Source organism: Chrysochloris asiatica, unplaced genomic scaffold (assembly GCF_000296735.1).
Source record: "Chrysochloris asiatica unplaced genomic scaffold, ChrAsi1.0 scaffold00097, whole genome shotgun sequence".
Taxonomy (NCBI): domain Eukaryota; kingdom Metazoa; phylum Chordata; class Mammalia; order Afrosoricida; family Chrysochloridae; genus Chrysochloris; species Chrysochloris asiatica.
The window spans coordinates 7501289-7513625 of NW_006408615.1; the positions used below are offsets into that span (position 1 = coordinate 7501289).

The following is a 12337-nucleotide window of genomic DNA, read 5'->3' on the forward strand; positions in this document are numbered from 1 at the left end:
ATGGGTGACCCTGCTGGTTATTTAAAACACCGGTGGCATAGCCCTCAGAATCACAGCAACTCAAACCACCACAGCACGACAGACGAGTGGTGGCCATTTGGTTTTATGTTGATACTGTCACTTTAAATTTCGATGTCAATCCTGATACAATCAAGATACAATCAAAATGTTCTCTCCCAAGATGGCGGCTCCTGGAACAGCTGAGCGTCTTGATCCAGAAAATAATGTATTTCTGGATTCTCCTGCAAATTCCCCAACTAAAAACCCTTCAAACCTCCAAACATACCTTTGTATTTGTTACAGAGTTCCAACACCATCTCATGAGTCCTCTTGGTCTGGTGTTCCATGTTGTTGTTGACCGAGCTCCTCACTACACGTCTACCCGATCCGCCATCTTGAAGGTGGAAGGCCTGGTAGTGTAGTGGTTAAAAATCTGGCTGCGAACCCTGCGGGCAGCAGCTCAAATCCACCAGGCCCTCCACGTGAGAGAAATGAGGCTTTCCGTTAAACAGCCTTGTGGCCCAGTACTCCGTGTTGTTGTTGTTGGAGCTCCTCACTACAAGTCTCGCTGCTGCTCAAAGTTCTCGCTGCTCAAAGGAGCTCTTAGACATGAACAAAAGCACCAACCTCACCCATAATCAAGTGACTGCAAATTAAAACCAGGAGAGAGCACTTTTTGCCCAACAGGTTGGCAAGGACTGAAGTCTGAGGATTTCCACTGCAGGAATCAGACCCTGCGCGCAGAGCAAGACGGTTGAGCGTGCTCTATGAGCTCCTCTAGAGGTGTGCCTGTAAGCATCGAGATACAGAGCTCCCGTGACGGAAATGCCCACCAGCAAGGGCCATTCCCGGTAAGCTGCTGCCAGCGCCACCCTCAGCAGGCTGCCATGTGCTGAGGGGGAGGCAGCTCCAGGGTCCCGAGTCATGTCAAAGAGGAAGGGTGCAGAGCAGATATTTTAAGGAGGAAGTATGTATTTAGAGACGTGTATAAACTGGAATACCTGGAAGCATCCGTTGTCAGTCCAGGTCCGGCTGCAGAGGGCCTGGGGACTGGCCAGCAGGACGGAACCCTACACAGTTCATTCACACACACACGAGGGGCTTCAAGTTCGTGGGGAAATCCCACTATTCTTTCATTTCATTTTCCCAAGTACTGCCACAAAGTACTAGAAACCTTTATTAAACAAAAATATCCAAATGTGCAACTATTATTACTCAGCATCTCCTCCATATAGGTCTAGACACTTCTGAAGGGAATGCTTGCATATTTTTCTTAAACTGTACTTTTATCTTTAAAACAAAAAAGAAAAAGAAAACATCTTTTTAAAAAAACTGACTTATGGGGGACTGTTCACCAGTGCTGACCCCTTGTGAGAGGCCCAGTGGACGAGTGCTGGGCAGGGCCGGCTGGGTCTGACTGGGCGGACATGCTCCATGTGCTTCCAGGCGCAGCAGGAGCCCCAGCAGGAGGAAGACGGAGGTGGTCCCAGTAAGAGACCCACCCCATGGATAAATGCAGTCAGGGGGCGGGTGGGTGGGGGTGAGAGCAGCTGGGAGGGGGTCGGTGAGGCCAGACGGAGAGAGCAGTGGAGGGCAGCAGGCACAGGGTCTGGGGAGGAGCCACGGTGAGTTCTCAAGAACATGGGTCAGACATCGCTTCCCCGGAGACACAGAGAGGATGCAAACGCGTGTGTCTATGGACACCACAACAGGAACTAGGGGGCCTGCTCTCTGTGGGGTGACGGCACAGTGCACAGTGGTTTGAGGCTCCTCAGGAGGGAAGGGGAGAATGCCAAGCAGAGAGCACACTTACGTCTATAAGGTTTTTCGCCTTGAAAACCTCTCCGATTTCATACATGATGATATCATCTTTTGTTCTCCCTAATCCATCAAAATGAATGTGCTGAACCACCACCTAAGAAAGACAAGGACACTGATGTTCATTAAATCTGACACTAGAGGGCGGAGGTGAGGCATCAAAGCTAAGATAAAGACAAGTCTCAGAAATTCACCTCAATTTCTCTTTTTTTTCCCTCAAGCTTTAAGATGCTAGTCTTCTTATATCTGAACTCTCTTCGATTTACTTTTCATGCCTTTCTAAAATACCTAGCCACGTAGGCTTCCCCTTTGCTAAGTCCTCGCTGCCAGTGACTGAACTCTACACAGCCTTAGAGGGTCCTGCTCTGTGGACATACACTGCCTGTCTGGGGCACCCCATGTCATGACATGCACATCGTGGTAAGCATCTTCGTGGGTTTCAGCGTAGTGTGACAAATGCCTCTTCAAAGAGCCTCTCCCTTTCTGCTTTTGTGCTGCTAGAAGAAACTCCTCAAGGGAAGAGGCGGCTCAGAGGAGAGTGAGGACTCAGTAAACCCTTCCTCAACAGAAACTGAGACTCGGTGGCAGTGGGTTTGGTATCTTGGTTTGGATGACCTAGGACCAGATGTTGTTCCTGTGGCGCTGTGGGTTAATGCACTAGACTGCAAAATTGGTCTGAACTGCAAGGTCGGTGGTTCAGGCTCACCCGTCACTCCTTGGAAACATTCTAAAGGGTTGCTTTGGGCCGGAACTGACTCAACGGCACTTCACAACAACCATGTACTCTAAAGGGGGCAGACACAGGTGCAGCCCACGGCCATCAAATCAATTCCACCACAAAGTGTCCCTACGAGACAAGAGCAGAACTGTCCCGTAGAGTTTTCAAAGCTGTAAGTCTTTCTCTTTACAGAGAAAGCAGCCCGTGGGTCCGAACTAGTCACCTGGCACTTAGCAGCTGAGCTCTCAACCACAGTGCCACCAGGCTCCCTTGTGTTGTATTACATCAACCCTACATCAAGGCCATCAGAAGATACTCACATCTTTGTTTTCAAGAATCTCCTGTTTAGCTTCAGGTTCAACTTCAACAAATTCAGCTTCTTCTCCTAAAGCTCCAAAATCAGGTCCACCCACAGGGAGAGGCTCCAGGCTCTGAGAGGGAGGAGGAAACAGCAGGTCAGCAAAGTGGCAACATCAAAACCCTACAATCCGCTGAGTTTGGTCTTGAGTGGGTGTGCCAGAAAACTCAGTAAACCCACTGGACGCTTACTGACGCGGTTAGGTTCCCAAGGCCAAGGCCTGAGGTGAAGGCCTGCGCAATGTGAAAACAGAGGATGACTACATCACGACTTAACTGCCAAAGCAGGCCCCGTGGCCTTCCCATCACTGCAGGCCTCACGCCTCAGCATCCATTCCTGCCAGATGTACATACATTGTTTATAAACAAAGCAGGCAGACTTCCTACTGCTGTCGCAGATGTGGAATGTCGGCTAAGAAGACAGTTGGTAAGTGGAGTAGGCGTACAGTAGTGTGGAGGCAGGGATAGGACCACAGGGGGACCGCAGGGCAGACATAAGCTGCGGCTAATGTGAACCTTCTTGGATGGGTGACGAGTTCTTGGAACTCGTCAATGGGTGTTCATGATGTTAATGAATTATATCATAATTAACAGAAACATTAATTAGCTAAAGGGTGGTGTGTGAAACTCTGATGACAGTGTATGGCGAACCAAAGGCTATGACTGATCTAATTGTGTATGTACACCTGAGGCTCATTTAAGCACAGAAACAACTGGAAAATAAGGACATTTATCAGGGAGGAAGGTAAGGGTACAAACGCTGCTTTCCTGTTACCAAAAAATGACTGCTTTTTAGAATCAAAATACGATAGCTACATGCACAGACTAAATGTCTAAGGAAACATTTTGCTCTGGGCACGGGCCAATTTTCTTAGTTCAGAGTCTCATCTACACCCTACAAGGAACTGCTTGTGTTCATCTGGTGGGCCAGGGAACAGGCAGTCCCTACCTGACCTGACATTGCCTTAGTCCCACTCTACAAGGGGCTGCGCATGCTCATCCAATGGACCAGGGAGCAGGCAGTCCCCGCCTGACCTGACCTGACGCTGCCTCAGCCCCACTCTACAAGGGCAGCACATGCTCATCTGGTGGGCCAGGGAGCAGGAGAGCACCTTCTGAATTAGGACTCCAGTCTCTGCCAGGCTTACTGCTTCCAGGGAGTCATAGTAACCATCAGACGTTAAAAGAGCTGAATAGAAGATTTCAAAGGGTGGCTCAAGAAGACCAAGCATGATAATGAAATGTGCAAAGCCCTAGTGCTAGAAAACCAAAAGGGCGTCATTTCTCAAGCTGAAAGAACTGACAAAAAAATTCAAGCCTGGAGTTGCAATATTGACGGATTCTCTGGGCAAACACTGAATGATGCAGGACGAGCCAGAAGATGGAAGAAATACCCAGAGCCACTGTACCTAAAATAACAGGGCAAAGTTCAGCCATTTCAGAGGTGGCTTATGGACAAGAACAGAGGAAGTTAAGCTGCACTGAAGGAACTGGCAATAAACAAGACTCTAGGAACTCGCTATGAGTCGGAAGCGACTCCACGGCACATAACCACCACCACCAGGAACTGGTGGAACACCAACTGACACATTTCACCAAAGGGCTACATCGGTGAAATAAAAACTCTGAAAGACAGCCATCTAGCCAGCTGACTAGAAGAGATCCATATTTGTGCCCATTCCAAGGAAAGGTGATCCACTGGAATGTGGGAATTTTCAATGTCATTAATATCCCACACAAGTGAAAATGTTTACTTATCATTTGAAAAGGGTTGTAGCAGTGTAACAGGGAGCTGCCCCAAATCCAAGTGGGATTCAGAAGCAGGCATGGATTTAGGGGTGTCAGTACTGCTGTCCGACGGATCTTGGTGAGGAGCAGAGAATCCAGAAAGATGCTTACCTGTACCTTACTGACTGAAAGGCATTCCACTGTGCGGATCATAAAGTGTATGGAAATTCCTAAACACTTCATTGTGCTCATGTAGAACCTGTATGTAGACCAAGAAGCAGTCTTTTGAACAGAAGGGAAATTGCATGGTTTCAATTCAGGAAAGGTATCCTTTCACTATATACTGATTCAATCTGTATACTGAGCTGACAATCCAAGAAGCTGGACTACACAAAGAATGTGACATCAGGATCAGAGAAGACTTATTAATAACATGCAATATGTTGTTAAGTGCTGTCGAGCCAATTCCAACCCACAGCGACCCTGGGTAGGGTTTCCCAGGAGCAGCTGGTGAGCTTGAACCACCAACCTTGCAGTTCAAACGCCTTTGCAGTCTGTTGCATTAACCCACAGCACCACTCGTCAAAACCTTGCTTGCTGAAAGCAAAGAGGACTTGAAGCTCTTGTTGATGAAGACCAAAGACTACAGCCTTCAGTATGTATGCACCTGAACGTATACAAAAATCCTCACACTTGGTCCAGTAAGGAACATTGTGACAGAGAAAAGATTGAAACTGTCGAGGACTTCATTTGATTTGGATTTACCATCGATAGCCATGGAAGCAGCAGTCAGTTAATAAAACCATGTAAGGCACTGGGCAAACACGTTGCAAAAGACCTTTCTAAAGTGTGAAGCAAAGATGTCACTTTGAGGACTAAAATGCACTGACCCAAGCCATGGTATTTTCAATTGCCTCACTGGCATGAGAAAGCTGGACAGCGAATAAGGAAAACCAGAGAAGAGCTGATGCCTTAGAATCACGGTGTTAGCGTAGAATATTAAGTATGCCACGGACTGTCAGAAGTAGCACACCTGTCTGGGAAGAAGTTCAGCTGGAATGAGAAGGGAGGATGGTGAGACTTCATGTCAGATACGTCTGACATGTCATCAATAAGGACCAGACCCTGGGTGGCGTATTTGGTCAGCAAAGTAAGACCTGCAATGAAACGGACACAGTGGCTGCACCAATGGCCTTACACATAGGAACAATTGTAAAGATGGCACAGAACAGGACAATGTTTCTTTCTGTTGTACAAAGGGTCACTGAGTCAGAACAGCAAAAAAAACACAATATATAACATACAGCATTGTTGTCAAGTAGCGTTGGATCGGTTCTGACCCACAGTAACCCTGTGTACACTTTCCAAAGCAAGGTTGATGGGTTTGAACCACCAACCTTGTGGATTACAGTCCAGGCTCATCCTACTGGACTAGTGTTAAACCTAGTTATATATGTTATGCTGTAGCTGTTGTTAAGTGTCATTGATTTGAACCCCCAGCCTTGCATGCCAGTGCTGATCCTACAGTGCCACACCAGGACTCCTATACATAACAAGGATCGTCACTCACTTGCTTATTCTGACATTTGCTGAAGCACTGTTCACTGGGGTGCTTTCCCAGGGACTCCCCTGGAGATGGACTCTGGAGGTCTAGTGTGTTGCCAGGTGATTTTCACGAATAGCCAAGTTTGGGAAAAACCATGCTAACATCTGGCTGTTTTCCCTGCTTCACCATTCCCAACAACTGCTGTGCTATTCAGTGCCGTCATGCCGGTTCCAACTCATAGCAAACCTATGTATAGAGGGTTTTCAAGGAGCAGCTGGTGGGTTTGAACTGCCAACTTTGTGGTTCGTGGTCCAACAATTCAACATGTTTAAAAGTGCACAGCTGCACAACATGATGAAATAATCATTAACGCTGAATGGTATGTGTGACAACAATGGCTGCACTGGAAGATACTAGGTATATCTTCTAAACAAATGTGCACAGATGTGTTTACCATGTGCTCCCTCCTCCAGCACATCCACTGATGGTGAATGACCCATAGGCCCTGAGTGTCCATAGGACGCTACACGGTAAGGGCCTGTCTGCTACTCCAGGGTCACTCTCATCACCGCCCTGACCCTCATCTGTCCATGCTTCCCACCAGCCTCCCCTAGGGAAGCCCACAGGATCGTTCTGACTCCGAATCCCCTTGACGGCACTGAACAACATTATGACAGCCTAGGAAACACTATACAAGGTCGCTATGAGTTGGAACTGACTCAACAGCACTTACAAACACCTATGTGACAAGCATTTACAAAACCCTCATCCTCACTGTTTATCCCCTAGTATCTGGAAGAGCAGGTGAGGGTACGTACAAAGGGGCTTCAAAAAGATCATGGGAAAATGAAAAGATAAAAGAATTTTCCCACAAACTTTTTGAAGCCCCCACATACTTCATAAAATGACGTAAAATGAGTCGTTGGATCTAGCCTCTGGCCTCTAAGCAGGTCACTTGGCCAATCTGTCCACAGAGTTTCTAAGCTCCACGAGCCAGGCGCTATGCAAGACACGAGGGTCAGGGCACAAAATCCACATTTGTAAAGTGATGTAAACTAGAATCACATAGAAAATATAAAAATACATAACAGATATGAATAGGAAATATTTTCTCTTTGTCTACATATTTTTATTGTGATGAAAATATACACACCAAAAGACACTGCCAACACAACTTCCACATTTGCAATTTAATGACAATGGATACATGTTTTGTGCTGTACCACCGTGATCTGACACAATTTTGATCTCACAGATGGACACTAGTTTTCTTATTGAGAATCCCGATGGCAAAGGTTTGAAAAACAAGGGCTAGTGAGATGGAAAGGTCGCATTTTGGAAGTGAGGACATTTTGTGTGTCAACAGGTTCACCAAGAAGCTGCACTTTTAGGATCAAAGGCGCTCCAGCAAAACAGGGACTCTGTGTGTGTGTGTGGGGGGGGGGGGTACTGTGTGTGCCTGTAGACACACACACACACACACACATGCTACAGCCCTAACACTTAAAACAGTGGCAGACACATAGTTGTTGTTGTTAAATGCCGTCGAGTCAGTTCTGCCTCACAGTGACCCTTTATGCAGTTTCCAAGGAGTGGCTGGTTGGTTTGAACCGCCAAGCTTATGGTTCACAGTGTTTATCCTAGAGTGCCACAGCAGGAGGCACGTAGTAGGTCTTTATCAGTTAAATTAATGAGGGAATGCATATTTTGTTCAAAATGCTACAAAGATTGCATGTGGTCCCTTGTAATTGCAGTCCCATAAGAACATCTAGAAACTTACAATCTAACAGGATAAGACAAAATTGCAAATAGGAAAGAAAAAAATGGCTGAATATAAATGTCACCAGTGGAAAAATGCCAAGAAATGTGAGCACATCTAAACTGGGGCGATATGGCAAGGTTCCTGGAGGAAGCTTCTTGAATGTCATCTACAAGACGAGATTCTTGGAATAACGGGAGAAGGGCTAGGGGCATGGGTGAGGGCAAAGAGAACAGTCCAGAAGGGGGCAGATGACCACAGGCATTTGATCCAATTCCTGATGGCAGCCTGAGACGTCTGCACTAACCTTCTCGTGGGAGCCCACGGGAAAAGCTCCACAAGACAACAGGTACACTCCGCGGTCAATGAAGCGTCCTGGGAACAAGGAGGTTTGCGTTCAGAACACAGGGAGGAGCCAACAGCTTGACGTCGGGCAAACACAAACTTTCATTCTCTGACCCAAAGTCAAGAGCCTAAAGAGCAGCGTTTGGCAAGCAGTTCAGTAGGAGCCAAACAGCAGAGCTGTTATTGGGTGCTGTTGAGCAGAGGACTGCTCCAGAGGAGGGTTTCCAGGCTGCCACCTTTAAGGGCGCAGATCGCCAGGCTTTTCTCCTGCAGAGCCTCTGGGTGTGTTCCAAGGCTGACCTTTCAGGTAACAGCCAAGGTCGCTATGAGTGGATCCCGCTCCACGGCACCTAACAACAGCAAATGGTGTGGCGCTGTAGGGTAAGCGGCCAACTGCTAAACTCAATCCACCGGCTGCTCCTGGGAAACCCGATACAGGGTGAGTACGAGTAGGAACGACTCAACTGCACCTAACAACAATGTATGATGTCAAGGAGCCCTGGTGGCACTATAGATGATGCACTGTAAGGCTGACACTTCAAGCCCACCAGCCGTTCGGCGAGACAAAGACCTGGCAATCCGCACCCACAAAGATGCAGAGCGTGGAAACCCGATACGGGGTCGATAAAGCGTCTGAATCACCTCGATGGCAGTGGGTTTGGGGCTATGCATTTTGTCTTTGCAGCCCATGACTGGTGATGGGGATGGCGAGGTTGTCAGAAAGCCTCCTCGTTCTCCCGCGGAACGGCTGTGCAGCTCGGAACCCGCTAAGCCATCAGGGCTCCCTGGCCCCACGACAAACCCCACTTTCAAAGGGGGAAATTAAAGCTTTGCACGGCGTCTCCCCGACCCCTCGGTGGGTCTGCGCTAGGAGACCTCGAAGATTCTCCCTGTTCTGGAATCGAAGCGCAGACCCCAGAAACGGCCGAGGGCACAGGGAAGGCCAAGACAAAGGAACTTTTTACGGGCTGCTACCGGCGAGACGGAAAGTTCCCAGGAGCTTCCTGGCCACTGGCTCACCGAGTGACCTTGGACCAGTCCCGTCCCACCAGTTTCCGGTTCGGGTCGGCGAGGCTCGCTGGCCGGAGGCGACATTTTCTGCAGCCTCCTTCACTCGGCCACGGAGGTCCGGCACCCTCAGAGGCTCAGGGCCCTGCCGCCCTCTCACCCGGGGACGGTCCCGAGGGCGTCTCCCCGCGGATCCGCCACACAGCTCATGGTCACTGGGCCTCTTACCCGAGCGTGCACCGTCCCCATGTTTCCCTCTCCAGCCGCCGCTCCGCAGGGCACTCGATTGGTGAAGGCAGAGGGCGGGCCAGCAGCAGCAGAGCTGCCACTCAGCGTAGCTCCCACAAGCCTTCAGCCCCAGCGCACTGGAGGCGCCCATGATGCTCCACCTCCTCCCCGCCCCTTCTCCGAAGACGTCTCTGCTCATTGGTCCCGATGAGCTTGTGACCCGGATCTTCTTACAGGCGCCGGAAGCCCTGTGTCCTAAAGACAGCGCACGCGCAGAGTGTTCAATGACTCCCGCCGAGCTAATGGCGTAGTGTTGCGATTGCGAGAAATCCATCTGGCGGATTTGTGTTCTAGACCTTCACCCAACTCGCTCCTTTTACCCTCGTGACACCCCGACCTAGTAGAGGGCTCTTCGCCACATCCAGCCCGCTGCAGTGGTCTCGCCGCCAGCTCTGGGGCTGCAGAGAGCCTTCCTGATCACCAGGACCAGCTCAAGTCCAGCCTCGGAAACCCTGTACAGGGTCTCTATGAGTCGAAACCGACTTCAAGGCGCATCACGACCACCAGCACCACCAGGTTGAATTAGGTAGAGTCCTGGTGTGGCGCTGTGGGCTAATGCGTCAGAATGCAGAGTCGTTTGAACTGTAAGGTCGGTGGTTCAAGATCACCAGCTGCTCCTTGGAAACCCTATACAGGATCGCTATGGGTCGGAATCAACTCGATGGCACTTAACAACAATAACAGAGGTTGAATTCAGAGGGTATTAAAGTTCTCTGGCGCAGTGCACGGCGCTTAGTAAGCAGGGAATGTTGTTGGGTGCCTTCAAGTTCATTCCACCTCAGCCACCCTATAGGACCTATGAGAACTGTCTCATAGGGTTTCTGAGGTTGTAAATCTTATGGAAGCATACCTTCCATGTTGCGGATCACTGACCTTTCGGCTAGCAACTGAATGCTCAATTACTGCGGCGCCAAGCCTCCTAAATGTGGTTAGTGCCGTGGAGTGGGTTCCAGCTCAGCGAGCCTGTATAAGGTTTGTGAGGAGTGGCTGGTGAGTTTGAACCGCCGACCTTGCGGTCCAGTGCTTTATCCTACAGCACCACACCGGGACTCTGTGATAAGCAGGCACAGGTGATAAGTCCAATGAAAGAAGAACCAAGGAGTGAAATATTTTCCTATTATGTACTGTCTCCAAGCAGATCACCTGGCCTTTCTTTCATGTGGCAGAAGGTAGCCATAAGTCGAATCTACTACAGCACTGGGTTCAGGGTTTTGTTCGTTTGTTAATTTTGAAAAGGTGCCATTGTTACAACTCACTCCTAAAAACAAGATTTCATTTTACTTCATTCATCCTCTGTCACTCTCCCCAGACACCCTGACACCAGTTCCCACTTTAACACCTGCCCCTTAAACCTCCAACATCGGTGGAGTAAATGTTGAAAGTCCACATTCCCCATTTGGCTGAGATGAGGCAGAATCTGGCATCTATCAGGCCTTGATCTTTCCCCCACTGGGCACCTCTTGCTGGTTGACTCCCCGTGTGTCCTCCCCGCCAGACTGTTGGCAGGGTCAGGATGGGGGTCCAGTATGACTCACTCCCCTGAACCGGAAACCGAGCACATTGCTGGCACCAGGCAGAGACTTGCTGAACTGAATAACAAAGAGTTAAGCACTCAACTACCAACATCAAGATTGGCAGTTTGGACCCACCCAAGGGTACCGAGAAACAAAGACCAGGCAATCTGTACATGAAAAGTAACAGCCTTGAAACCCTATTGAGTGCAGTTCTGCTCTGCAACACATGGGGTCACCAAGAGGCAGAGTCTGTTCCACAGCCAAGGACTTCAGCTTTGAGTAGATGCCACCTGTCCCAAAGACAGGCTTGAAAATTTGTTAGGTGCTGTCAAGGTTGGTTCTGACTCATAGTGTTTCCGAGGCTTTGAATCTTCACAGGAGCAGAACTAGGAAGTGTAAAATAAAATGACAAGTTTTACTTTATCAAGACGATGAGTTTGCTTACCCATGACACCAAAGATCATCTAGCTAAATAGTAGAGACCCGTGTCCCGAAATAGTCTTTCCCGAAATAGTCTTTCGTATGTATAGCTGTGCTTAGAACTATAGCAGACATCTAGAAGTAGCTTGCATTGTTTTACATAATTGTGTTTATGTGTTTAGGCTTACGTCAAGGAAGGGCGAATTCTAATATTTGTTAACTTTCACTGAAATGTGCTCTTACAGAAAATAACTCAAGATTAATGAACATGTCCTATTCTCAAGTCCCCAGAGGTTACCACAGCTCTCTGATTTTGTGATTAGTATATGCGAACCGGAAGGTCAGCAGTTCGAAACTACCAGCTGCTCCGCAGGAGAAAGATGAGGCGATCTGCTCCTGTAAAGATTTACAGCCTCGGAAACCCTATTCAGGGTTGCTATGGGTCAAAACCGACTCGATGGCACTTAACAACAACAACAACAACAACAAATATGATTATTTAGCAAAGTTTCTATGGAAACCTTGATACAAATATGATTATTTAGCAAGGTTTCTATGGAAACCTTGATACTGTGTGAATACATATATAGAATTGTTGTTGTTGTTGTTAAGTACTGTGGAGTCAGTTCTGACTCATAGTGACCCTGCACAGGGTTGCCAAGGCTGCAAATCTTTATGGGAGCTGAAAGCCTCATCTTTCTCATGCGGAACAGCTGGTGGCTTGGAACTGCCAACCTTGAGGTTAACAGCTTGATTTGTAACCACTACACTGCCAGAGCTCCTTAGATTCTAAAATAACCATCAACCAATCAGAAATGTGTTCAAACTTCCTGATA

General features: G+C 48.4%; 1 protein-coding gene across 1 annotated transcript in view; it reads right to left on the minus strand.

Moving 5' to 3' along the window:
* The window catches only part of SAMM50 (SAMM50 sorting and assembly machinery component), a 32923-nt gene extending 23370 nt beyond the window's left edge, over positions 1 to 9553 (minus strand). The window contains exons 1-3 of the mRNA XM_006866842.1: positions 9508 to 9553; positions 2857 to 2967; positions 1814 to 1915 (exon numbers count right to left, since the gene is read on the minus strand). Coding sequence (XP_006866904.1) covers positions 1814 to 1915; positions 2857 to 2967; positions 9508 to 9528 — 234 coding nt within the window. The 5' untranslated portion in view covers positions 9529 to 9553. The remainder of the gene's footprint in view (positions 1 to 1813; positions 1916 to 2856; positions 2968 to 9507) is intronic.
* Between the last annotated feature and the right edge of the window lie 2784 nt (positions 9554 to 12337).